At 43.8% G+C, this 26,361-nt stretch overlaps 1 protein-coding gene across 2 annotated transcripts; it reads left to right on the forward strand.

Annotated features, from left to right (window-relative positions):
• On the forward strand, positions 1 to 26,361 carry VGLL3 (vestigial like family member 3). Of its 2 annotated transcripts, none has more exons than XM_050978406.1 (4): positions 1 to 93; positions 9,132 to 9,387; positions 14,855 to 15,382; positions 21,756 to 26,361. In XM_050978406.1, the coding sequence occupies exons 1-4, from the start codon at positions 1 to 3 to the stop codon at positions 21,797 to 21,799; spliced, it is 921 nt and encodes a 306-aa protein (XP_050834363.1). In that variant the 3' UTR covers positions 21,800 to 26,361. The 2 variants fall into 2 exon arrangements, with proteins under 2 accessions (XP_050834363.1, XP_050834369.1); XM_050978412.1 differs by lacking the exon at positions 1 to 93 and adding an exon at positions 241 to 316.

Raw genomic sequence — 26,361 nt, forward strand, 5'->3', positions numbered from 1 at the left:
ATGAGCTGCTCGGACGTGGCCATGCAGCAGCCCGCCCCGGCGGCGTGCGGGGCGCCCCGCTATCTGGCCGCGCCCGCGGCGGGCTGCGCGCAGGTGAGCCGCGGGGAGGGCAGGGCCGCGCCAGCGGCCGCGGTGCGGAGGACTGGGAGGTGCGGGGGTTTTTTGGGGAAGCCCTCCCTCAGCGGGTGCATGGCGCATCGCTGGCTGCCCTGGGCGGAGACCTCCGCTCCGGCCAGCCAGCGATGCGCTCCGCAGCCCCCGGCCTGATTTGGAGATGCGGGGAGCTGCCGAGGGTGCCCCGGAGCAGCGGAGCCTGGTAAGACCTTTCCTAACCAGCAAAAAGCATTTCCCCTCAAATTCTTGCATCTGGCGGCTGGATGTTGGCTTGCTCAGCTGGCGTGGGGCAGGAGGGAAAAGTTATTTCCTTACTCCTCTCCCCCTTCTGTCCGCCGTCGTGCCTTCCTTGCTGGGTCTCCCCGCTCGCCCCGTTTGCCGGCGCGGAGCAGCGCCTTAGCCCGGCGCGGTGCGGTGCGGTGCGATCCGCGGGCGCGGACACCGGCGGAACCTCCGGCGGGCGGGGACCCGCGCTGCTCCCCGCGGACAGGCGCACCGCACCGCCCCGCACCGTGCCGCCGCTCACCCCGGCGCTCCTGGAAGATCGTCTGCGGCGAGTTTCCACCAGCTGAATTTGGTGATCAGATGTACTTTTTTTTTTTTTTTTTTTTTTTTTTTAAGTGAATCAGGAAATTCTTATCAGGCTGACAGCATTTTTAGACTATGCAGTGCGTGGGTGAAGTGGGACTAATATTGACTTGGCCCTAATGTAGTCATCTGAGAATACATTTTTTGGTTGTTGCTGCATTCCATAAGGTTTTATCATTATTATCCATGAGGATTGTTTTCTCCGTACATGGGAAGTGACCCCTAGTATCAACTTGCCTGGGAGACACGAGTATGGGCTAAAACATTAAAATTCCGATCGTCTGTTGCTAGTTTTTTTTCTTTTTTTTGGGAGACAGAGCCCTTTTGCAAAAATGATACCCCAGTGAACTTGTCCAGGTTGCTCATGTTCACTCTAAACGCGAGCTCTGGAAAACTTGTGAGTGCTGCCTCTTGCAGAGTGCCTTTGCTATTATTTCTTCTCTAATCTTGGTCAGAGCTTGCAAAGCTTCTGTCCGTGCAGTAATTTTACTTAAGAAGTTTGTAATTGGGCATCTGGAGGTCCAGTTCACAGCCTGTGTGCTTTGGAGGGAAAATGAATAAATAAAAACTATTAGCCTCATTCTCTGACTGAGAGACCTAGAAGTAGAAAACAGCAATTGAAACTATGCTGAACTTCCTGACATTTAACTCTGGAAGTGGTTGTCTGTATTTCTCTTCCAGATCTGTAGAACACTTAGTTTGGGGAATGCTGTTAAATGACAGTGTTACATTCAAGTGCTAGTGTTTTTTATTTTTGAACATAGGTATGAAATGTCTTCCTCCAAAAGTAGGGCCGTGTATAAAATGTTCTAGGGGCAGTTCTAATGAACACTGAAGCTTCTTGAAATTTATTTTTAAACAAACTGAGTTCTTGGGGGTTATGCTGTTTAAGAAGAGGTAGATAAGCAAGGCAAGAAACGTAGATAGCTCTGATAAGCCAAGACAGGTCTTGAGCTGGCCATATATCACATTTCCACCTAAAACCTTTATAAACGTGGCTCTCCTACGTGTTATTGACAGTTTAATTTAATGAATCCTGGTTGCACTGGTTTTCCTGACACACTTGAAGCTGAAGGGTCTTCACAAGCTACTTGGATGCCAGACTGAAAAGCCAAGCTGTTGTTGCTGAAGAAAGTCTTCCCCCTCTACTTCTAAACTTCTAACAGCTGCTGACTTTAGAGTGGTTTGTGTATTTTCTCTGAATCCAATGTTTTCTAAATTAAAAAAAAAAAGTAAATATAGAATGAGCTCCTCAAGCATCAAGATTTATTGTTTGGGTAACGAATGACATTTTGCAAGTCTCTGTTCCTTCAGAATTGTCCTGTCAGAGATGCTTAATCAACTGGTAGAGAATGTAACAAAAAAAGATGAATCTGTTGCCAGGTTTTTGGTTCTTACACATGTGTTCAACATGTAAAACGCTCCTGCACTCTTTGTGAGGATGATGACCGTTGTAAAGAATGTTCCTCTTTGCTGGAATTAAAACTATGGTTTAAAAATAACAGTGAGGGAAGATGAATTAGTGGGATACCTTAAAAATAAGTCTCTGCATTGGAGATGATAAAACGGCGCTCACCCTTAAAATATCTGAGGACTCCAGCAAGGCATTTTTCAGTGGTATTGTACTACACTGGTGTCTTTCAGTTTGTTTTCTGAGAGAGAAGGCTCTTCCATGCTCTGCTGCTGTTGGCTTTCCTTTTCTTCTCATGGCAAGGAGGTGTAGGTGTGTCACCTTAACTAAAGCCTGTGCATCTCCACAGGTATTTGTAGTAAAGCTATCTCAAATGTGTAATTGGTTATGCCTTGGACATCAGTTTTGAGTGCTTTAAAGAGAGCAAAGCAGCTCTTCAGCTGTGGAGCTCAAGTGTCTGGGCTCTGGGATCTCTGGAGAGCCAAATCCATCATGTTTCTGTGGGTCAGTGGCTGTGCCTGCGGCAAGACGAAGGGGCTTCAAATGCTTGTCTCCTTTTTTATTTTTTATTTTTTTATGGAAAGTCTCAGACTGCTTTTAAATGGTGGACTAGTGTGCACCTGGGTTGTAGCTTTGAGGGGTGGTCCATCATGCCTTTTTAAAGTTTCCCCACACTAAAGTTATTCCTGCATTTCTGTGTCTGTATTTTTTCCGCCCTTAAAATCAGCACAGAATTGATTTTTGCCTTGCACAGAAAGGCAGATTTTCTGGAAATGTGGCTTTCACCCATCCTTAGCCAGGAAAGGACTTGCTGGCAAATTAATTTAGATGGGATTTTTTTTTTTTTTCTTTTTTAAAGCTCTTAGTGGACTGAAGCCTGAATTCCTCTTGAATGTTAATGGGAGCAGAGGCTTAGCACCTTAGATCTTTGAGATTGCTCAAGTCCAGGGTGCTTGCTGGAGGGAAGTAAGCGAAACACGGATATATATGTGCTCATATGGTGCCAGAATGAACTGATGAAAATGGGGTGTGGCCCTGATTTTACAGATAAATCAGGATTTCCGTACTCCTTTGCCAAAAGACAGAGCGAGCGTGTGCCGGTGTTAGGATACGGACGTGTTTCTGTGTCTGGTGGGGAGCTGTGCAGGCGTCAGGGTAAAACCCTGCAGAGTGGCAAAATGAAGATGCTCTTTGCTGCTCCCTTTGCTGAGGGGCTGTGCAGCTGGAATAGTGAGCTTTGGCTTTCCTATGGGTTGGGTGAGGAATGGGTGTAACGGAATTCGGAGAGGCTCCGGGAACACTTAATTGGAGCAGAATCCCATTGCGTTCCCAGCACATGGAGATGACTTGTGTCACAACAGGCTGGGCACAGCAGGCTGCAGGGCTGAGGCTCAGGTAGGACTCACCCAGGCTCACTAACACACCAGCTAAACACCTTTGGAAGGGGAAGTTACAGTAAATGGTAGTTTTGGAATTTCTCCGTGATACGTAGAGGCAAGCCAACATCTAAGCCAAAGCTGCTGAATCAAGTCTTGCATAAGGAGTTGTGATATGCTCAAGTCAGACTTTCTGCTGGCAGTGCTATAGACAGACTTTGTCCAGATAAGGCCTTGTCTTCATTAGCAATTTAGGTCACTAACGCAGCTCTTCCTTCCAAACTGACAGAGTTGCAGACAAGGACAGGTCACATTTGACGCTGTGTCAGCTGGCTGTGGCTAAACCCCAATTCACATACTGTAACTTGTTTTTGCAGTGAAATTCTTACTGTAACTTGTTTTTGCCGTGCAATTCTTTGCACCATGTGTCCCCAGCTTTTGAGGATGAGCTTGTTAAACTGCTTATGCTGCTGCTTATGTCTGCAGTGTCTAACAGCAGGTAACAGCAGAGCATGGCTTCACATTCAATTTTTGCAGTTCAGATTCTTTCTCAGGCCTATTTCTTTGCTTTTGCTCTACTAACTTCTCTGGAAGCTGTATAACCTATAAAGCTCATCTACTTTCACATTCACAGGGTGTCAAACCTGAGTTAGGTCCTGCCCTATGTGTGAGGTTTTGTTGGTTGGTTTTGTTTGGCTCAATCCCACGAGACATCACTGATTTAAAAAGTTTGGCTTGCTTTACTCTGTCATTCTGACTGGGACCAAATTTTACTTGATTTTCTTCTAGCTACATAAAATTTAACCTTTAAACTTTAGGGTACATCTCTATTTACATGTACAGCAAAAAGTGTATAAATGCATTCTTTTTTCCCTGCTTCCTTCCATCAGCAGAGCATAGCAACACCTCTGGGCTCTACTTCTACAAATCCAGTGGCTCAGCTGAAAACAAGCTCTCACCTTGTGTGGGTGGAAGTTACTGTTTCATATTTTTAGGGCAGTGCCATAAACACATCTTTCAGGCCCAGTGTTCAGTGCCCTGATTGCTTGGAATTGTCTTCTTCCTTGAATACTTTCTGTGTTATCAATAGGAGCTTGCTTGGCAGACAGCTCCACAAATGGAGGGCTGTCTGAGGATTTGCCTCGAGTTTGTTGCTGGAATTCCTTCTCAGAAGCTTATGTCAAATGACAGCCTTTTTCTCAGGGTAGGGTCATATAGTGTTTCCTCAGTGTAGTTATTCTTTATTTTTGGTTCCTGTTCTTTTTCTCATAATGGAAAATCTGTAACAGGTGGCCACAGGCACACCAGACTTTCATGCTTGGGAGCATAAAGGACCATATGCTGTATGGTGGCATGTATGGAGATAATAAATTGTAGGAAAAGGCAACCAGTTTATGTGAAAAGTAAGAGCTGGCCTGAATTTTTGATTCAAACTTGGCTGAAGTAAAACATTCTCTGTTCTCAAAGTATGGTTGTTTTGTTTCGTTGTTGTTGTTTTGCTGGCTACTAACTGGTTTCTGCTGGAAGTGAATTTTTTTGGATTTGCAAAGAGGAATGTTCTGACATTTTTACCAGACACTCTGGGTGAGACCCGGGACCCTTGAAGTCAGTTGGACCTTTGCCACAGGCTTTAATGTGGCCAACATTTCGCTGCATGAGAACAGTTTTGGTTCTGGGTAGGGTATGTCAGAAAATAACAGGACTGGTCAAGGCGAGGATTTTGTGTGAGATTTTTGGACTAAATGTTTTCTTGGTGTGAAAGTGCTCAGGAAGACAGGATAATGATTATTTAGAATAAACTTCCTTTTTAATATTCCCGTATTAGCAGTGATACGGTGTTGGCCTTCAGTGTCCTCTTGTTGTGCAATTTGAAGTGAAAGGTTTTAATTTGCTTTGGAATTGCTTGTTTGTGAATATATGATATAAAAATAATATAATGTTGGTTGAAGCTGAATTCAGCCTGGGCTGTGAAGCTCAATTTACCCAGAGATTGTGCTGTTTCAGCCATGAACTAGGGTCTGTTTTCTAAGGGATATAGACACTGAATTTCCCTGTTTTCCACTTAAATTCTGTATTCTGAATTTAAATTCTGTATTCAGTGTCTTGGCCAAGAGAAGATTTTGGGTGTTTGTTTCGTTTTGTTTTTCAGAGACTGCTTAATATCAGTCTCTAGTGTAAGGAAGGGAGAGGTGTATTTCATGAATATATTAACGTACTGAACATTGACAAGAGATAACACCATGTTTAGTCAGAAAATACTCTTTGTAAAGATCTTACCGATGCAGTTGGCTGCTTAAATATATGCTAGAAGTGTCCAAATGAAAAAGTACAAGTTAAACTGGACTAGCTGAGGTTAGTGACCATAAACCTACCCTGGTGTTTGTGGGTTTTTTTTGTTTTTGTTCCCTCACACCCCATGATTGTGGGACAAATTCATTTAGCAGCTGATGGTCTTGCATAGTTTTCCACTCACACAACTGCAGTCAAAAATACTGTGAGAAGGTTACTGTTAAGGTCAGAACAAAATTTAGGGAATTTGTGTGCAAACAGGGTATTTTGGTTGAGTTGGGGGGAAAAACCCCTCACATTGTCAAAGGATGTATACAGTAGGAAGGATGTATATACATTGCATGCAATGAAAACTTGTTGAATAACTCTCTCACTGCAGTGTCTTACTTAAAGAATTTTGGAATTACAGGCTGATAATTTCTTCCTGAAATGCAAATTAATTAGATCTGTGTCTGATCACGGGCTTGCTGTTTTGAAAAATCTTTTAATTTAGAACTCTCATCCTTTGCAAATAACTCGCTGCAAACCACACCTTTGCACTGTACATAATCAATCCACACACAAGGCCTTGTTCTTCTCCATTGGTCCTACAATCTTTTTTTTTTTTTTTTTGCATTAGAATTTTTTTTTTTTTACATAAAAAAAGGTCAGATTTGGTATTTTTGAGAGGAGCAAGTGCTCAGAGCATCTTGTAATGACTGTCTATGGACTGGAGGGGAGGGAAGAGTTGAAATGGAAAACGAATTAGATTCTTAAGCTGGGGAAGGGGGAACATTCCTGTGCAGAGAAGCGACTCTGGAGATAAGTTTTAATTTCCTGAGCTCCAGTCCCTGTATAGGAACATTGGAAGACTTCCTTCCTGATCACCAAGTCAAGCCAGGGGCTGTGTTAGCGGTGTGTGTCTGTCTGTAACTGCGTGCGTGTGTCTGCATTTGCATCGCTGCAGCATCAGTGCAAGCACCTGTAGGGATGGGAGTCAGCTCTGAACGTCTGCTGCCTCTCTTTGAGGTCTGGCATGTTTAGATTCCTCTAGAGCATCTCTTTCATACTTTGTCTCTACTTAAAAAAAAAAAAGCCCAAGCAAAACCAAAAATGAGAAAAGCACCCTCCCAGCCACCTGTCCTGGGTTTTTAAGAGGATCTGAGTTGTGGTGCAGCTTCAGGAATGGCCAAGTCGCTGAGGCGGATGCATTGCAGAGTTCCAGTGCACGTGTCTCCTGTGTGTGCAGTGCTGCTAGAACTGTTTCTGTCTTACTGAGGTCTCAGGAGTCTGTGACTACTCAGGCAAAACCACGAAGCTCACTTTGAGTGATATCCTAGTAAGCATTTGGGTAACAAATAATAGGAAAACTTTCCTGGGATGTTTGTTTGTTTACAGAAGGCAGGAAGTGCTTCCAGAAAAAATGTAGGTTACCCCAAATTCTGCATTTGCAAAAATATGTTTATAGCCTCAGATTGTTTCATTTTAGCAGTTCTAGTTTTACTATATTTTGCTGGTTTTGGTTTTTTTTTATTTTATTTACTTTTATAAGTGAATCCCAGCGGTTCTCCCAATAGTCTAAGTAATATTGTGCTAAACTGAGCTGCAGTATAACTTGCTTTGTGAAGCACAGATTTACTGGAAATCCAGGCCATTGCCTGGATATCCCTAACTGAAATAAAATAGCCTGGGTCCCTCGCTGCAGTTTGTGCAACAGCATCTGAATTAATGGTATCACTGAGCTGCTTCACATTTATCAGTTAACCCGCTGGAATGTCAGATACATTGCTTAAGTTGCCGTGAGCTTTAAGTATAATAGGTTTTAATTCCACTTGTCAATAGCTCTTTCTTACAGTTGTTTTTTAAAATAACCGTTCATAATTAAGACTTTGCCCCAGAGCATTTATTTTGTATTGCAGTGAGAGAGTTTGTATCAGATGATGTAATTTTAGAAAGCACCAAATTTAAATGTATTGATGGTACACAAGGTCAGAAAATGACTTTCGATTATTTCTAAATTGTACAAGCTTATTTATTGAAAAAATGAAACTTTATAGACTGTGTAGTTGTTTAACTTTTTCTATACAACTATTTTGGAAAAAGGGTAAAAAAGCCATAAACTTAAAGAGATTCTGATGGTGCTAGAATGTTGCCAAGCGAGCCATTAAAGATAAGTCAAACTGTAATTCTATAGGAATGCTATGAAATACTTCTGCATATGGACTGTAGTTGTTTTTGGGTTCCTAAAAGTGCTTGTGTGTAAAGTCAGCTGTGGAAATGGCTGGCTAGCTAAAAGCTATGATTCCTGCAGCTTGACTGTTGAGGGGAGAGGTTTTTTCCCTGTGAAAACAGTTGTAAAGTGGAACATCTGAAAAATATGTTCCATGCAAAATGGATCTTCACACACATTTATTTTGACATTTAGGTTTGATTTGAGTGAGAGAGAGGGAATATTCTGAAATAGCCATTCACAGATGGCTTGTGAGGGTTTTAGTTTTTTATATGCTTCTCTGTGTTTTTGGTTTGGGGTGGATTTTTCTGCATGTGTTTGCGGACTTGTCAATCCCCCTCTTCCCCCAGATCACATGTTTAATTTTTTATGACTTGAATTTTTTTCCCTTTTCCCAAAAGCTGGTGTTAAAAAAATAAAAAAGAAAAAAGGAAAAGAAACCCCTTCCACCCCAACCTCAAAACAACAACAAACCACCCCAAACCAACCAAGAAACCCAGCTCTCAAACCCCTGACCAGCTCCCAATCACCACCCCTAGATATAACTTCCTGTGATAAAAATTCTGTCGTCAGTGAGTGAAAATTTATGCATTTTGTGGATTTTGATAATACAGTAGAAAATTTTTCAGGAAGCAGGAAACTCTCCCACCTTTACAGCTTCAGCCAGAGGGCCCTGTACTTTGAGCTGGAGTGTGCCCAGAGAAACCTGGTGCTTGCCCAGCTGGATGTGTGAAAGGCACATGCTGTCTATCTGGCCACTCTTCCACGGTGCTGGGCTTGACCTCTGTAGCCTTTATTGATGGAATATCCTCCCCAGGTGGGAGTCAGGAGGGAATTGTTCAAGCCTGTCTGCTTTCTTTTGAAAGTATTGAGTGAAAGCCAGTGCTGATAAGTTGTGGTTGTGAAACATGCCTGAGAAGCAGGTCCATCTGTGTGAGAGGAATAGAGACTCTTAAGTGGGCACTGGTATTCTCTTCTTTGTGAAATGCCAGTGTGAAGTGTCCAGGTAATCCAAATTTAATTACAAAATGAATAATCAGTTATTCAGTGTATTCAGTTATTTTTTGTTAAGGAAACTATATGTTGAGCTTCTGCTGAATGCCATCACTGATATATCTCTTGTTTGTTTTGTTTCTAATCCCAGAAGAAGTTAGCTGTGTACAACAAGATGCAGGAGTCTCTGGAAGTGAGCCTTCCCAGCAAGCAAGAGGAGGATGAGAAAGACCAGCCTGCCGAGATGGAGTACCTGAACTCTCGCTGTGTCCTGTTCACTTACTTCCAGGGAGACATTGGTTCAGTGGTGGATGAACACTTCTCGAGAGCTTTGAGCCAAGCCAGTAGCTTCAATTCAGAGACTGCCCTTTCCAAAAGCAAGGCAGGGCTGAATCCTCTGTGGAGAGGTAAGAGGGGCAGGAACTCGCTCTCTGTGGCGTGGCTTACTCAGGCTGCATTGCAGTAACACACATTGCATTGCACGTGAAATTCTGCTTCTCTGTGGAAGTAAGTGGAAAAATCCCCCTCAAATCTCCAAGAGCTGAGGAGCTTCTTGGGTTGAGTGATTTGAGGTGTTAAAGGGGGAGAGAGCAGCCAAAGGCATGAAAGGAGCAGGCATCTCCAGCTCCTGCCATATCCTGTCTCTGCCAGGGGCTGGGAGGGAGGGGGCTTCACAAATGTCTGCTGCGAGGTTGGAGGGTTTTTTTTTTTTAGCTTCAAGTGTGAAATTTGGCCTGTGAGGCAAGAGCAAAGCTGTTTGGGGTGCTGGCCTTGGATGTGAAGGAAATCTCTGCAGCCTTCTCAAGTGGCTTTGCCAGGTGATCAGGATTTGTCCACGGCTGCTTTCCAGGGGGGAGGAGCCAGCGCAGGATGGAATGGGCTGGGGGGCAAGCCCTGGCTCCTGTGGCTGCAGCCACGTGGTGTTTCTCATTGCAGCTTTCTTGTGGGAGAAGTACAGATGATATTATGGCTTGCTGGGTGTAAAATGGGCATGACATTACTCTGCCTCCAAGCAGGGAGCAGAAATGTGGTGGGTTCTGCGAGGCATTTACTCGCTATCCTAACACAGTGAGTAACAATGCTGTCTTCTTGTTATGCACATAAATCCTTATATAGTTTATATGTATTGGTGTGACAACAAGCAGATCTTGCCTGAGACACTTGGTAGCCCTTACAGACAAGACTTCCACATTGGAAAAAGCCTGGCAATAAGATGCTGTTTGCATTTCGTTGGATGTGGCAGTCTGGGTGTTTTATAAGAGCCTCACAGCTGCATTGTTTCTGATCACATCCTGACATGGATTGGCAGAGGGGTGCAAACTAAGCAAATGAGTAATGGTGAGCATTGGCCTTACACTGAGTTGATGAGAGAGGTACTGGTGGGATCTGAGCAGGAGCAGTGGTGTTCCTAATCAGTGATGTGGAGGTGAGACTGCACTGATGATAGCCACAGATACTAAAGAGAGATGGGATATTTGGAAACAGCTGTGAAGAGAGAAATAGCACAGAAGAACTTGCTTTCCAGAAGGATGATGACAAATCCGAGGAAGTTTAAGCAAAGGTCAGCACGAGTGGCTGGGGAGCTGGAGGAATTTATGGCTTGAGCTGGGACCATTAACGTTAATGGGAAATTTTCCGTTGACTCGACTGAGAGCAGGATTCAACCTATGCTTACTAAAAAGGAGACTGGAGCATTTATAAATGGCCCAGACAGGCTATAAATGTTTTAGCAACAGGATCAAGGCAGTCCCCAGGGACCCCGTGCCCACAGCAAGCCCCCTTCAGTGAGCTTGGGGATGTTCCGTGGGTGCGGTCGCGTGTCTTCCCTTTGGCCTCAGGCATGCCCTGTTGTTTTTCCCTGTCCCCCCTCTGTGGTTTCACAGCTGTCCCCAGAGGGCTCTGCAGGGGACATGAGTGGCCTGGTGTGAGGGTGCTCCAGCCATGCTGCCCCTGACCCTGTGTGCCCCATGTCCTCAGTGGGGAATGGAGGTCGGCGTGTCCTGAACATCTTCTGGGAATAAAGTAAGGAGATACGCCCTGTGCCATCCCTGCACCTGCTGGAGGGGCATGGAGATCCCTGGGGAAGCTGCTGGGAGCTGACAGCATTTGCTGCTCCAGAGAGGAGAAGCTGAGGAGCTTTTATCATGCCCAGATGGGTTTCTGAAATATTCCAGTTGAAAGCCAGGTGGAAGGAGCAATGCTGTCAGCTTGGTCTTCTGGTTTATGCACAATATCAAAGATGCTCAGTTCCAGTACAAGAATGTGAGCTTGTGTCCCATTACCTAAAGAAGTTAAATTATCATTAGCTTGAGGTTCTTCCATAAATAACCTTCATGGGTAGTCAGAATGCTGTCAGTTTCTTACTCAGAGATAAATTAGAAAGAGAAGTACTTTTTGCAGTAGCTGCTTTGGGAGATGCAGGTTTCAGTGGAAAGTGTGTGAGCATGAACTGGCTCCCCAGCTCACTGCATTTTCTCCTTTATCTGAAAGGAGGGATTAGCAATGTTTTGGACTTTTTTTTTTTTTTTTTTTAAGGTGTTCTGATAAAAATGCAAACTCTGATTTTATCATTAAGGTGCTATTGCAAGGGGTTTTTTGCTTGTTTCTAGGAGTGATTTTGCTTACATATAAAAACTAGAATGTGTTCTGAAAAGAGCAAGTTTTTATCATTTGCATGTTGATCAGGTTAGGCTAAAATTATTTTGAGAACTGATTTTTTTATAAAATGTTCTATATGGCAGGCTCAGGTAATGTGAATATTGAATTTTAGGATGTAGCTGCCTGAAGTCTTTTGCTGGTGCTAATGACACCTTGACACTAATGTTACTTTAATGGTATTTTTGTCAACATGTTTTTCCTTGCTGAAAGAGCTGGGTTGTTTTTCTATCTTACTTTTCTTTCCTCTTGCCTTAAGTGAGAGCTGATGTTGTGCTACAGAAAGCTCCATATGTTGTCTCCCTTCCAGTGTGTGCCCTTCTGGTGTGTTGTCAGGGTGTGTTGGGAACATTTGGGTTGGCCACTGTGAATATTTGCATCAGCCACAACTTCATGGTCCCTGGGATGTTGCCTTGTCCCTGCCTCCCTGTACTTAGGGTAGGAAATTGTGGTAACTGTAGTGTCTTTCTTGGCAGTTTTTGTTAAATGCCTGCTGAAAGGCCATGGAAGCACAGAGATTTTTGAATTTTGATTTTTTTTCTTTCTCAAGAGCAGTGTGGACATGGCTGTTTCTCCATGTTCCACAGAGGCAGGTATCCCTGGGCACTCAGGGTGGGTGAAATTTTCCTGCATGTTTGTGACATGGACCGAGCCTTTGTGTCCAGTGACAGGACCGACCTTTCCCAGTGAGAGTGGGCACACTCAGTGATGCCAGTGGGGGCTGGCCCTGACAGTGTCAGGCAGGGATGGCTTTGTGAAACCTGCATGGGTTTGGAAAATGGAGATGACCAAACATGTTTGCTGTGGACTGGACCTCCTGCTTGACTGGTAAAGCCAAGCTGTTATGCAATCTGGGATGAATTCACGTTGGCAGATACAGTGGTTTAAAGTGCTCTCTCCTGTTACTAAAGCTGTCCTGCAGATACTTTGTGGTTTTCTGTGCTTTTTTGAAGTGCAGAGCTTTGGATTTAGGGCTTTTCCATGCAGATAACAACCAGATAGTTTTCAAAAACTCGATTACAGAGGTTAATTTTCCAGAATACTGGCAGAGCATTGTCAGGCTATGCTCTTCTGTTAAGTAGTGTGGAAAACAACAGACTGGATATGAAGTTTGCTTTTTTTTTTGTATCAGCCCTGCTGCCAACAGCACAAGCCATACATACTCTCCATCTCAGAGTAATCCCTTTTTACAAGGAATGGTTTACAAACAAGGAACAATACCAATTTTGGAGGAGTGCTGAGGCTTCTGTAATATGCTTGAAGCTCTCTGTAGTCTTCAAGCATGAATTGCAACAAAAATACATTGGTAAAAGCAGCCCAGCCTTTTGAAGAAACCCATGGAGTGCAGCTTGCCAGATAACTTTGCAGCCTCTGAAGCATTTTGGCACAAAGCATCCACAACGTTTGTCCATGGTATGTTTGCAGAGTTTGCTTCCAATATCGGAAGTTAATCAGACTCGAAAAACTGCCTAAATCAAAGCCAACTGATGTGTGGAAAAATTTCTATGATTTTAATGGATTTTAAAACAGAGACACGAGTGTCCTAGTGATGCAGTCAAAAAACACTTTCAAGTTTTTTGCTTCCAAAATATTTTTGTATAAGCAAAGTTCAGAGGCAGGAGTGTTTGAAGAATCTGTTCAGTCTCAATGGTGTCTTCACCCAAGTCTCATTCCAGCTGCTTATTAAACAAAGCAAAACAAAAGGTAATTTAACAAAAAATGAAAAAAACTTTTGTAAAAGTTATGAGGAACAGAGGATTCCTCGCCTCATCAAATACTAAACTTCCCTGGCTTTATTTCTCCATAGGCTATTTTTATGACTGTTCTTTCATCAGAGGTGAAGTTCTGTATTTTTATGTTTCCATCTTTGACCAAAAAAAAAAAAGTCCTATTGGAGCTGAGAAATATTGCAAGAAGCAGTACTTTCTAGCATGAGCTGGCAAGAGGATTGCGAGAATGGAGAAGCCAAGACTTTGCTACACATCAAAAACACTAACTGCTCCTTCACAAGAGGAATTTTTAGAATGTGATTTCATAATGTAGAGGTATTGGAATCCATTTAAATATAATCTGAGCCCTAGCTGTAAGAAGCAGCAAGTCTTTTAGTTCTGACAAAAATCTTTTTGAGCTACATAGATGGTTCTGCTTGTATGATCCTATTGGGTAGAGGGCATCATGATATATTCTATGAAGGAATAACATAAGCTGTGTTAGATATGACCTTTATCCCATCAAAGCATGCAATTAGTTTGAGAAAATCAGGTATTATTTTAGCCAAATGTTTCCTGTTCTGCAGTGTGAGCTGGTTCTCTTTCTCTGAAGCATTTGCAGCCACAACAGCTGCCTTTCTAAATGATGTGCTCTAGTCTGGGCAGGAGTTAGCATCTGCTCACAATTTCTGTACCTGAGAGGGCTCTGATTCTATAGCCTGAAGAAGAAAAATCTTCTGGGGGGGGGGGGGGGGGAGGTATCTTAATGTATGTGAAAACCTGATGGGAGGGAATGAAGATGGGGGAGCCAGGCTCCTTTCAGCAATGCTTGCTGACAGAACAGGAGGCAATAGGCCGAGATTAGAAAACAGGAAATTCCATCTGAATACAAGAAAACTTTTTGTTTTGTTGGATTTTTTAGGTTGGTTGTTGCTTTTGGGGATTTTTTTTTTTTTTAAAGGCTGCAGAGTCTGGAGCTCACTCAAAATCTGGCTGGACTTGGTCCTGGACAGCTGCTCCAGGTGACCCCACTTGAACAGGGGAATGGGACTAGACAATCTTTGTCACTGTAGGACATGAAACAACAGGAGCGCACACACCACTGCTCTCAAGGTGAAAAAAGGGAAGTTTATTTTCTGACTCCAACATTTATAGTTTTCCAAAAGTGACAGTGGATTGGAGGGTGAAAGTGCCACCTCTCCAATGACACTGGACAAACCAACAGTCCATCAAATTTCTCTTCCTCCATAAAAGAGTGCAAAACAATAAGTTATTTACAGAAAGTGTGTGAGAAAGTTTGTTACAAGAATGTAAACATCAGAAGGCTTAGAAAATCTTAAAAAATCAGAGCGACAAATCTTCCTACCTCAATGTCCAGTGACTGTGTATTTACTGGGGAAGCTTGAGTTCAGCCTTAAAAAACTTCAGAGAGCAGCAATCATTGCGGGGTTTTTGTCCTGGGATGCATTGTTCAGCTTCAGTCACACTTCCCTTCTTTCCTCCCCACCAGAAAGCTCCACAATTTCAAGCCAAAGGAGCGGATTCCCCACCTCGTTCTGGACCAGCTCTTACCAGCCTCCTCCTCCACCCTGCTTAAGCGGCGTGCACCCCGATTTCCCCGTGACTGCACCAGGCACCTTCCCAGCAGCAGACCCCAGCAGCTGGCCGGCACACGGCCTTCACCAGACCGCCCCAGCTCCTCCCCCGGCCGCCTCCGAGTCCTGGCACTACCCCTTAGCGTCTCAGGTGAGCCCCTCGTACGCACACATGCACGACGTCTACGTGCACCGCCACCACCCTCACCCCCACGTGCACCACCACCACCACCACCCCGCGCATCCCCACGCCGGCGCGCACCGCGATCCCCGCTACGGCTCGCTGCTGGTGCCCTCGGTGCGCGCCGCCAGGATCCCCCCTGCCCAGGGCGACGGGCCAAAGGCAGAGCCCGCTGCTGCCGCCGTCACCGGCGCTACCTCAGCCTGGGCCGGAGCCTTCCACGGAACGGTGGACATCGTGCCCAGCTTTGGGTTTGATGCAGGTAAGATGGCTTGGTTTTTTTTAATTTTTTTAAATTTTTTTTTGTAATTTTTTTGTCGTCATTGTCGTCTGTGACTTGTTTTAGCGGAGAGGTGAGCTCTCCGCAGCTGAAGCAGGGCTGGCTCTCAGAGCCGTGTCAAAATGATGCTCAAAAATGTGGGAATCCCTCTTGTAATTGCTGTCAGGGCAGCTCTCCCTGCCTTCTGCTGAGAGACCTTGGTCCCATTCAAGCCAGATGAGTTGTGGCACAATCCGCAATTTTTGTTTGTTCCTTTTTTTTAAAATACCGTCGTAAAATATTAATTACGCTTCCATGAGGAAGTTCCCAGCTTGTTCAGCTAGTTCAAATGTGCCTTCTGCTGAGAGATCTTTATCTGCCTTGGTCCCATTCAAGCCAGATGAGTTGTGGCACAATCCGCAATTTTTGTTTGTTCCTTTTTATTTAAATATCATCATAAAATGTGAATTATGCTTCCATGAGGAAGTTCTCTGTTTGTTCAGCTAGTTTATATGTGCATCCACCAATATTTAGCTCCGATGAACTAATAACTTGCAGTCCATGAGGACTGCATCTTGAGGTGGAACATCTCAGTGTTTCCTCCCAGTTGTCACATGGAGAATACAGGTGCTGATTGAGCTGAGCTTACCATCAATCTAAACATCTTTCTATAGGGTGTAGGCAGAGGTGTGTGAATTAAATCTGTTTTACTGCAGGGTCTGTAGTCTGGAGTGCAGACCATGAACTCCATCTGTGTCTGTGAGCTTTGAGTGGCAGTCTCTGGAGCAGTCTGGCAGCAGTCTGGCAGCCCTCAGGGTTTGAAGTTTTTTGCAGTCAGGTGACTGACAGTTCCCAGTGCATCCATCCTGGAGCTCATGGGCCCCACTGAGGGCTCCTTTTTTGCTTTGATATTTATCTCACCAGCAGCAATCCTTGCAGATTAGTACTTCTTAAAGACAATATGTTATTTGATTAAGGAAACACTAGGTTTGTATCTTTGTTCCCTTTTGAGTACCTATTTGTCTCCATTTTTGATAGCTCTCTGACTGGTTCAATGTGTGAGAAGCACTTCTTTGCCTTGACTAGTGGGCAGGGGATCAAAGAATGGATGAGGCAAAAAAGGCTGTTTCTTAAAAATTAAATACTATGAACCTAATTCAAATCTGTCTCTTCCCTTTGAAGCAATTGAGAACCAGTAATCTCCTCTAAATACTATGCCACTTGCTGTCTTGATGTCAGTAAAACTAAGAAAAAGCTAATCAGGATTCTTAGCAGTGGACAGTTTATATATAAATAACATTTCTAGCTAAACCAGCGAAACAAGAATAATTATATTTTATGCTTTTGGGTTTGGAATGATGAGCTAACGTTACAGACTGGGATCGTTATTTTTCCTTTGTGACAAACCCCCTAAGGGGAGTGAGCTGCTTTCTCTGAGGCATGAGCAGACTGCCACTGCCACTGTGTAAGGGACAAGCCCTCCTGGACCTGCAGAGCCCTGGTATTTGGCTTAACCTTTTGGGGGTGGAACAGAGAACTGTGTAAGGAATTGTTAGTCAGGAGAAGCCTCTGCCTGGCTTAGGTACAGCCTAGACTGTGAGCTGTTTTTCTCTTTAAGAGCAAGTACCTCAAAAAGGACTGGGTTCTAGCACTGCCTTAGAGAACAAACACAGCTTTGGCTTGGTGCTGCCTGCTCCTTGTGAAAATCCCTGTGGAAGGGTACAGTTGGGTGCTAATTTTGTTAGGATCTTGATTTGGCAGTGCCTGTCATTTGGTTTCTCAGCGTGGGAGACAGTGGAAAAGATCTGAACTGTTCACTTCTGACCCATGCTTGGTTGTGTGGGTTTTAGTCTCTGAGTTCCTGTGGGGAAAAGCAAAGAGGGGAAACGTGTGACTGGTTTGAAGAAGCAGAGAATCTCAGCAGACCAATGCCTCCCTAGTCTGGGGCTGTTCAGAAGGGTCACACACTGAAACACAACAGCAACACCCTGTTAGGCAGCCCCAGTTTTGGAAACGAGGGTGCAAGCATTAGAACACAGCAGGTAGTGGAAACCTGTGGCATTACAATTATTTGCTCTCTTACCCTGCACACTCATCTCTCCCGTGGTTTCCAAGCAGAGCCTTGCTGGGAAGGACAAGAAGGCTGAGCTCCCCTTTCAGCCTTGCCTTTAGCTTGTGCAGTTGAGACAAGTGCTCTGGTTACAGCACTCGAGGCATGGAGAGAAGAGGGAGCTTAATTGCCTCAGGGTTTTGTGTGCACATCCAGCAGAGTCATCCCAGGGAAAGTGTGGGGAGAGGAGGAGTTGCTCGAGTAGCACATGGAGTCACATCCAGCACTTGCTTGATGTGCACTTCAGGGAAAGCAGATTATGCTGGATAAATCTCTACATCACACAGCATTTCATTACATTTAACTCGAATGTCAAAGAGCTATCTCAAGAGAGAGGCTACACACTCAAGAGCCTGGAAGAGTGAACTGGCTTTTAGTGACATAAAGTGCTTTCTCCAGAGTAGGGTAAGGACATAGTGGCAAAAATACGTCACTTCTGAAAGTGTTTGCTCATATATCCCTGGAGAAAATAACCTGTGGAGCTGTCAGTATATCAGATTCCATGAGCTTCAGGTGATTTTTGTTAAAAAGGTTTATTTGGTCTCTACCTGGACATTGCCTTTTGGAGTCCTTCACTTAAAAACTGATTCTCCCTCCTCTTACCGTGGGCCACATTTCTTGTGCTTCTGTCACAGGGATTGCAGGAACATCTGCAAAATTCCTCATGCTGATTTATGTGGAATGATAGTATTGGGATCAGGGCAGGCTGGCTGTAATCCTACCCTCTTCCAGCTACATTGTTGCATCTCTGCCATGCCAAGCCAAATAATCCATCTCAGGAATGGATGATGCCAAATCACTTCAGAGGTTAAGAGGAGGTTCCCACTGCATGCACGGTGTAGTTTGGGAATTTATGGTTCAGAACACATTGTGTGGGACATCAGCACAGAGCTGACGAACTATTGATCTGTCTGGCACATCTGTTTGAACTTACATGGTCCTGTTTTAGGGGATGAAGGAGGATTTAGCTACCTGATTGCCGTTAAATGGCGCATAATCCTCACGTTGTAGGCTGCAAATTAACCCTTTTACAAGCTTCTGTATCAGTCCAAGTGCAATTAAACAGAGTGCTGTTCTGTATCAAGAACTGTTAAAACCTGCTAGGTTTGTGTCTGCTGCTGTGTAGTGTTTTCCCAAAGTGCACAAGCTACAGTGCTCAATAGAAGAGTACATTTCATGTCAAGTGTTGATATGAAGATATTGGAATAAGCAGAGATTTTTTTATTTTGGCCTCAGTTGCTTGCCCTGCACGACAAAGCAAATTTAGGCTGTCTCCAGCTCTGCCTGTGGCTCAGGGCTGCAGCTGTAATCCAGTGCCACCACTAAAGCTTCCTGCTTGTGCTTAAGCCACATCCAGTGCTTAAGATCAGGGGCTGGGAAGGGGAATTCCTGTCTGTCAGTGTTGCTGGTGGGTGTAGCCATCAGTGCTTCCCTGGGGAGCAGGGTGGGAGGTGTCCTGCACCCCAGGACCTTCAGGTGAGCAGTGGGGTTTGGCTGTGCTGCAGGCAGCCCATGAGGAGGACAGCAGGGCATCTTGCCTTGCCACTGCAGAGCCTAGGAGGATATCCTGTCCTGCTGTGGGACAGATGTGCTCCCTGCAGCCCCAGCACACTAAAAGCAAAGCAGGACTTTGGCATGAGTGATGGCTGTAAATCTATTTAAAATTGAGGTGTGCGTTCTTCATCCTATAAAGTTATGCACACTGTGGTGAATAATTTCAAATTTAGGTGAATTAATCAGCATCCTTTAGTCCTGGTTTACTGTGGAAAATCCCCTTTTGGAAATGCCTGTCAGTGGAATACATTGAATTTGGAGTTTGAGGGGCCAATCCAATCCTTCTGTAATTTGTCTCTGGTCACACACATCCCACAGGTTTGTCACAATTCATTAAATTTGCTTAGATGTTCCCACAGAACCTGCATAATGTTTGTGAGCAATTAGCTCTAATGTGGGTGGTCCAGGGAAGGGGGATTGGCTGGAGTGGCAGTGCTGGGTCATGCAGTGCAAGGGAGGATTTCCTTGCTAAAAGGAAAGCCCTGCAGGTGGAAGCTCTGAGTAGCCAGCCTTGGATTCTGTGTTAGGACTGCAGATGGCCTTGCCTTGAAGGAGATAGGAATCTAATGAGGAGAAGGCATGGAAAATGTTCCACATTCAGTTCTGTAAATAGGACAACTTTGGTTTTTTAAATTGTTTTCCCTTGCTTTTTAGAGTCTGTAGCTATACCTTAAATCTCCTTGTTACAGTTATTTGTGCCTTGCAAAGACACCTGCCTGGGAAGGTGCCTGTTCAGCTAGTTACTCCCTTTCTACCACTTGCTGCTGTCAGGTGGAAGATCTCTTAAACATGTGTGTGTCATTTTTTTAAGCTTCTGGGAGCCATGTAACCTGTTTCTCTTCTTACAGGCTTCCATGGCCTCTGGTATCCTTTAGTGGTCCACTGGTGAACTTAAATGACTTCTTTATGCTCTGAAAGTTTTTTTGGGTTTTTTGTGGTTTTTTTTGGTTTTTTTATTTTTGGGGTTTTTTTTTTTTTGGGGTTATCTTTGTTTAAAAAAACTGTAAGCAGCAAGGGAAAAATAGCCCCAAATTGTCATCACTAGCTTTGAGGGAGCTTTGAAGGGAACAGCAGTTCATTATGACTGTGTATGATGCTGCCAGGGAAAGAAATAGCTCTTAAGCAACAAGGAGACATCTTCATTGAATAAAGAGCCTCTGCACATGTTTTTATAGGCATGCTCTAGCTGAGGGATATCCCAGTTTTCCCAGTCTGCAGAAACAGGTACAAGTGCACATGAAATGGAGCAGAAAGCACTAAACAAGGTTTGGGCACCACAACTGTGGGCTCTGCTTTCCCTTTTTCTTCACTGCTGAACACAGAAGTGTTTGTACCCATCCTTGTGAATCCTCACAAGGATAGAGCCATATGCTCTCATCTTTTATGTGAGTGCTAATTGCTTTGCAGCTCAGCTCTGAAATGTTGATCATCATTAAATATTTAATTGCTTATAATCGTAAAGCAGGGAGGTAATTGTCAGATCTGAACCCTCCATGCCTGCCTGTAAGTTTTCTGAAAACTTATGGGTCTTCCTTCATATTCACAGTGTGATTGGATTTGGAAATGAGATCCATGCCTAGCACATGGTTAAACATCACATGAGCACAGAGCTCTGGTGGTTACAACATCACAGAGGTCTGGAGTGTCACCTATTTACATTAGGGGTGAAATTAACTCTCAATTCTTAGCAAGTCAGGTGCCTTGGTACATTGCATAGCAGGAATGGTGACTTGTAGTGGGAAATGTACCTTCCTTTCATGAAATGTAATTTACTTGCCTCAAAACATTAAAGGAAAAGTTTTAAAGCATTGAGACTTGAGTACCTTGCAACCTCTGAAAATATGTGCCTGCATCTCTGTCCTTTACTTTCCTTATAAATGAGCAAGAATGTATCTTCTTGGAGACATTTGATCTGCACCTGCCCTTCTATTGCCTGCATTTGAGGTTTATGCCCTCTTAGGTGTGAACAGAGAGATTGGATCCTTTTGGAGCAGAGAAATCCCAGATTATAATGCAGGTTCCAAGTCTATAAGGCTAGAGCCACAACATAGCACCACATTTATTAGGTAGTCCTCACTTTTTTACAAAGGAAAATGTTAGAGGAACTCATAACAAATGCAAGCTGAAAACCATTAATTTTTCCCATGTGGAAGCACTAGCCATTCTTGGCTGGAAATGTTGCACTCTGTAGGTGAAATTATTTGGGATTTTTTGCCTGCTGCAGGAATATTTTCCCTCTCTCCTCTGTGAGGTGAAATGCCACAGAAACTGTGAAATCCTGAAGTGTCCCAGGCATTTTCTAGAGGAGATGGTGTCTGTGGCTGGAAAGATTGCTCTGCTGCCTACTGGATAATTGGTGCAGACCTTTATGGAGGGTTTTTTCACTCCATGCTATGTTCCACAGGAGCTCAAGCCAAGGAAGTGCATGCAGGAATTTTATCACCATTTCTGAAGTGCTTGAGCCAGAATCAAACTTCAATATGGTTTAATTTTACCCCTCGTAAACTAAAAGGTTTGGAGCAGTAACACTGTTGCTAACAAGTCCTTTCAACTGTTAAATTGTCATTTGCTGGGGGATTTTTTCTTTTTTAATTTTTTTTTTAATTCAAAACTTGTTTTTCTTTACTTCAGTTGTTTGGGGAGGGGGAAGAAAAAACCATCTGAATTATTAATCTAATATTAATTATTTTCCTTTTCTTTTCTGAAACATAGGTCTACAGCATCAGGACAAGAGCAAGGAAGCTGCTTGGTTCTGAGGTGCAGAGAAATTAAGACCAGCTAGAGCTGAAGTCAGCAGAGCTGGGTGGGTGATACAGCAGTGGTTGACTCCTTCTGCGTGGAGCAAAGGACACACATGAAGATGAAGAGCCAACTATTCTGGTTTTGCTATTGAGCCTTTTATTTGTAAGGCCGTTTATGGGTCCCACAGTGTTGGAAAAAAACCAGAAACCTAACTTTTCTTTCTTTCCTCATCTGAGCCTGCTGCAGCTGGGCAACCTAACTCCTTTCTGCTCCTTTAACAGTGTTTCGTTTTGTTCAGCTTGATATTTTTATGAACAGTCTCAATAGTCAGGAAAAAGACTCTCTCCCTCGACTACAGTGCGCCTTCTTTCAGGAATACAGTATTTTGTAGCTCTTTGTGCATCTATTTTTGTAGAAATACAGAAAGTTTGGGTAAGGATTGATGGGCTATTTTAGGATGACATATTTTTTTAAAAAAAATTGTAAAATTGTTAAGTTCTGTTTAAAGAACTTGCTCTCAGAGAAGCACTGGCAAAAATGTATAAAATGCTATTTTTAGATGTCTGTGATGTGTTTGTGCATTTTGGGTTTTTTTGTTTGTTACCTCAAATGTCTATCTTTCTTTTCTTTTTAAAGAGCTAAACTCCTTTGTTTCCACATTACTAGATTCTGATGTTTTTGTCCTTTTGTTCTAGCTTAAGCAAGTATAATTCGCACCTGAAGTTTCAGCCGAATATTTTTTTCCTGGTGTTAGATTGTAGTAAAAGTGGTTTTGTTTTTCTTGCATCTAAAGGTGGCTTTGTGCTGTGCTGACTGTCAGAAGCTTGCCAACACCTTTAGCATAGAGCAAAGTTTGAGGTTACAGCAACTGCATTTCCCACCCATCCATTCTTTCAAAATGGACCAAATACTCTTCAATCAGACACGAATATGGGCCTCATCTATGATCCATTGAAGCTGTTGAACACAGTTCTCTATGGGTTATGGTGCTCATAAATATCAGTAAAATCTTACAGGCAGGACTTTCAGCTAAGCCATTTCAAGGTGGTTACTTAGAACACCAATATTCAGGGAAAATGAACAAAAAAAAAGAAATAAATCCAGGTTTATAAAGACGTGTGGCTTGTGGAAACAAAAGGTTTTCAGCTGGCCTGAGCAGCTCAAGGAGAGCCCAAGGAGAGCTGCTGTTGCCTTCAGGTGTGTTTGCCTGGGCTGGGCTGTGCTGTGAGCTCATGGGGACCCCGCTGCAGCGCTGCATTTTGTAACCAGGCACGCCTGCATGCACTGGGGCCACGTGGAGCCACAGCCCTCCTGCTTGGGAACCCCCCTGGCCTTGGCCTTGGCTCTGACTTGGTAATAAAGGCTTTGGTTGGAGCCAGGGTGGGCACTGTGAATCCTGAGTGAGGGTGGCGAGGCCGCCGTGGGCCCCAGCGGGGTCGGTCTCCATGCCCAGCCCTGGGGGACTCCAGGTGTGCTCAGGGGGCACTGAGGGGAGCCCAGGGTCAGCACCTGGGTTTCTGGGTCCTGGCTATGGCTTGGAGGTGTTGCCTTTCTGCTCTGTGCACCCAGGGTCCCTCTGCAGTATTTCCCAAGGCTCTTAGAAAGCATTATATTTATGTCACTGCTGGTCTCAGACAGCCCTGTTAGAGAGACACTGACTTGGCCAGTGGAAAAACCAAGATACAACATGTGGCTGAGATAAGAGAGAGGTTAATTTTAAGGCCTTGAGCATTGTAAATGTAGTTTTGTCAGGTGGAAACCACATGGATGTGTGTGTGAAAGGGGAGGGGGAGTGTTGGGAAGTGCCTGCCACTCCGAGGTTCCTTGCACTGCTGCTTCCCTCCAGGCTGTTTGAACTTGATCCTGTGAGGTGTTGAGCATTCTCCCTTGTCAAGGGAGAGGGCTTGAAATGCTGGCACTGGAGGCATTAGGATTATATCACAATTTGGCAAGACCCTTAAGTCTCTACCTTACTGATTTGAAGTTTGAGACAGTGTATAAATGCTGAATGGACTATGCTTAAATATTGCTTTAAAGTAATAAGGTTGTAGTCTCTGTGTTGGGATGATGAATTAAATGTGGTGGGGTTTTTTTCCTCATCTTTGTAGTCCATCAGTATTTCTTTCTCTCAATAAATTTCACTCTCATGACAGTTCTCTATATTATTGTTGCTCTGGTGGAGCTAGCTCCTCAATTTTTCAATAAATTCATAATGCAGTGGGAAGACTGTATGGGAGGGAATGGAGTTCCAGCTGCCACAGTTCACTTCCTTGACAGGACAGTACAGTTCAGGAAATATCTCAAGAGAAAGAGTTCTGACTTAGGAATGTTGACAGTATTAGAAATACTGGGAGGAAAAAAAGATGTTAAGCTTTTTTTTTTTTTTTTTTCCCCTTGGACTTGGCAAAAGTGGAAATTAAAGAGATGGTGTGTCCTCTTTGAACTTTAGGGATGGAGAGTTTGGGTGGCAGGGGAAGCAAAAGAAAAGGTAGCATTTATTTTTGAGGTGTGTTTGACTTCCTGAAATAGTTTAAAACCTAGCAAGAGCAGTCTGCTCCCTGCCTTCCCCTTCACAAGCTCCTCTGGTTCCCTGTAGATGTCAAAGCCAAACAGGACAGGAACAAAACAGGCCCACAATTTGCACTGGAATTTCTTTGTGGATTGTATCTGAGTTGCTGGTTAGTGGGGATGAAGAAGGGGGAAGCTGTTGCCTTTTCCCCTCCAGGACTACTGTTCTGCACAGAGTTTCTGCTGCTGAACCTGGGACTGAGCTGGTGGAATTTCTGCAAACTCTGGAGGACAAGTGCCAATAAAAACCTGCTGTTGTCTGTAGCCATTCTTACACCAGTCTGTCGACTCCAAAAGTGAAAGAAATTCTTCTTTTCCCCTCAGTCCCTAATTGTCCCCTGTGCTAACAAGTGAGAAAGGAGAAGCCCAAGTGCCTAGCAGTAGCCCTGCTTCTACAATTCGAGGGATGGAAAAGGGGGAAAAAAACCAAACCCACCCTTCCCTGTGACAAACTTCTGAGTTCAGTTCAGCAGGTTCCCCTCTCCCCCACGCACGCACGCTCACACACACGCACAGAAGTGCTTATGAGAAGCAGATGCTGCCATGGTTTTGCTCTTGCAAGAGGAGAGGAGCCCTCGCCTGCGGTGGAGGGGAATCGATGGCAGCCAGCAGGAGCAGAAAGGTTCAGCTCCTTCAGTGTTTCTGCAGATAGGAAAAAAAAAAAAAGGCCCTGGAAATTAGGTCACAGATAAGTTGTGTGTCTTAATGCATTACTGAAGGAGTTGTTTCATTCTTTTTATGTGTGGTGTGTTCTGATGCTGTCCCAAGAAAGTGGATGATTCATTTTGAGAGGGCTTATAAAACATGTACTCTGTCACTGTTTCTGGGAGAACATAGGGAAATTATTGTTTTATTTCAAGAAACTCAAAATACTGACCTCTTTAGAGTTGTCCAGGATTTTATTTTATTCCCGTTAATGTTGAGAAATCTGACGTCAACTTTTATGTCTTCATTTGAAGATTGGAAGGGTTCAAGTTGTCCACCAGTTTTTCAGAGGCAGATGCCAGTTCTTTCCAATGGCCCATTTCCATCCCAACAAGAAGATGGAATAGTGCAGCCACTGACTGCCCAGGAGACTGGATTTCTGGAATTTCTGGGAGAGCTGAATAAGCTGCACTTGGCAATAGCAAAATGGACACAGTTCTGATTCACTCACTAGAAACACAAGTTCAGGTGTCCTCAGTGAATGACACTTTTGTCTCAATCATCCACACCACACCTGCATCAAAACACTTTGGAGAACAGATCTCATCACAGCATTCACAGAGGGAAGGGAATGTCACATTTCCTCCAGCCTGCCCTTAGGATTACCTTGCCTCACCCAGCCTTTCTGCTCCCGGGCTGCTACATATGTCTTGCTGTCCCTCTCCCACTATTCTTCATGTGTATGGATATATTTCTCTACAAGTATATTTATACACATTGACACGTAGCTATACCTGGTTCCCTTTGTTCCCCTCTCGTGCCTCAAGTGCATGTCCTTTGGAAATGAAGTGAATGACTTCATCCAGTTTCATCTGAGATGGAAAATGTAGGCATTTTATCCCATTCTCTGTTAACTCAGGAATGAATTTTTTTCCCTACTTGTTAAAAAAAACTGAACACAACAAAAACACATTAAAAAAGCCCTTTCCAATCACCTGATTTGTGTCTACAAAGATGATCATGAAATCAGCAGTTATGTAGAGAGGTGCAATATGTTGAGTTTCAGCAGACAAGCCTATGTCTGAATATGATTATTTTAATTAATTTCAGGTACAAGCTTTTGCTCCATATCAATGGACCAGCAACATATATATATTTCCTTATAAACAATTTAGAAATACATATATTTTTCAAGTGGAATTCTTGGTTTTAGTATGTCAGCCTTTGAGCTTCTAAAGGGTATTTGGATAACAAAAATTGTTTGTGTGTGAGTTTTAAAAAAAAGCTGATGCATGTTGTTTGGAACTAAAATCTCATGTAAAGTGGAAAAGTATTTAAAAATAAATACTGCTTTTACATATTA

Source organism: Serinus canaria, chromosome 1 (assembly GCF_022539315.1).
Source record: "Serinus canaria isolate serCan28SL12 chromosome 1, serCan2020, whole genome shotgun sequence".
NCBI classification, from domain to species: Eukaryota; Metazoa; Chordata; class Aves; order Passeriformes; family Fringillidae; genus Serinus; species Serinus canaria.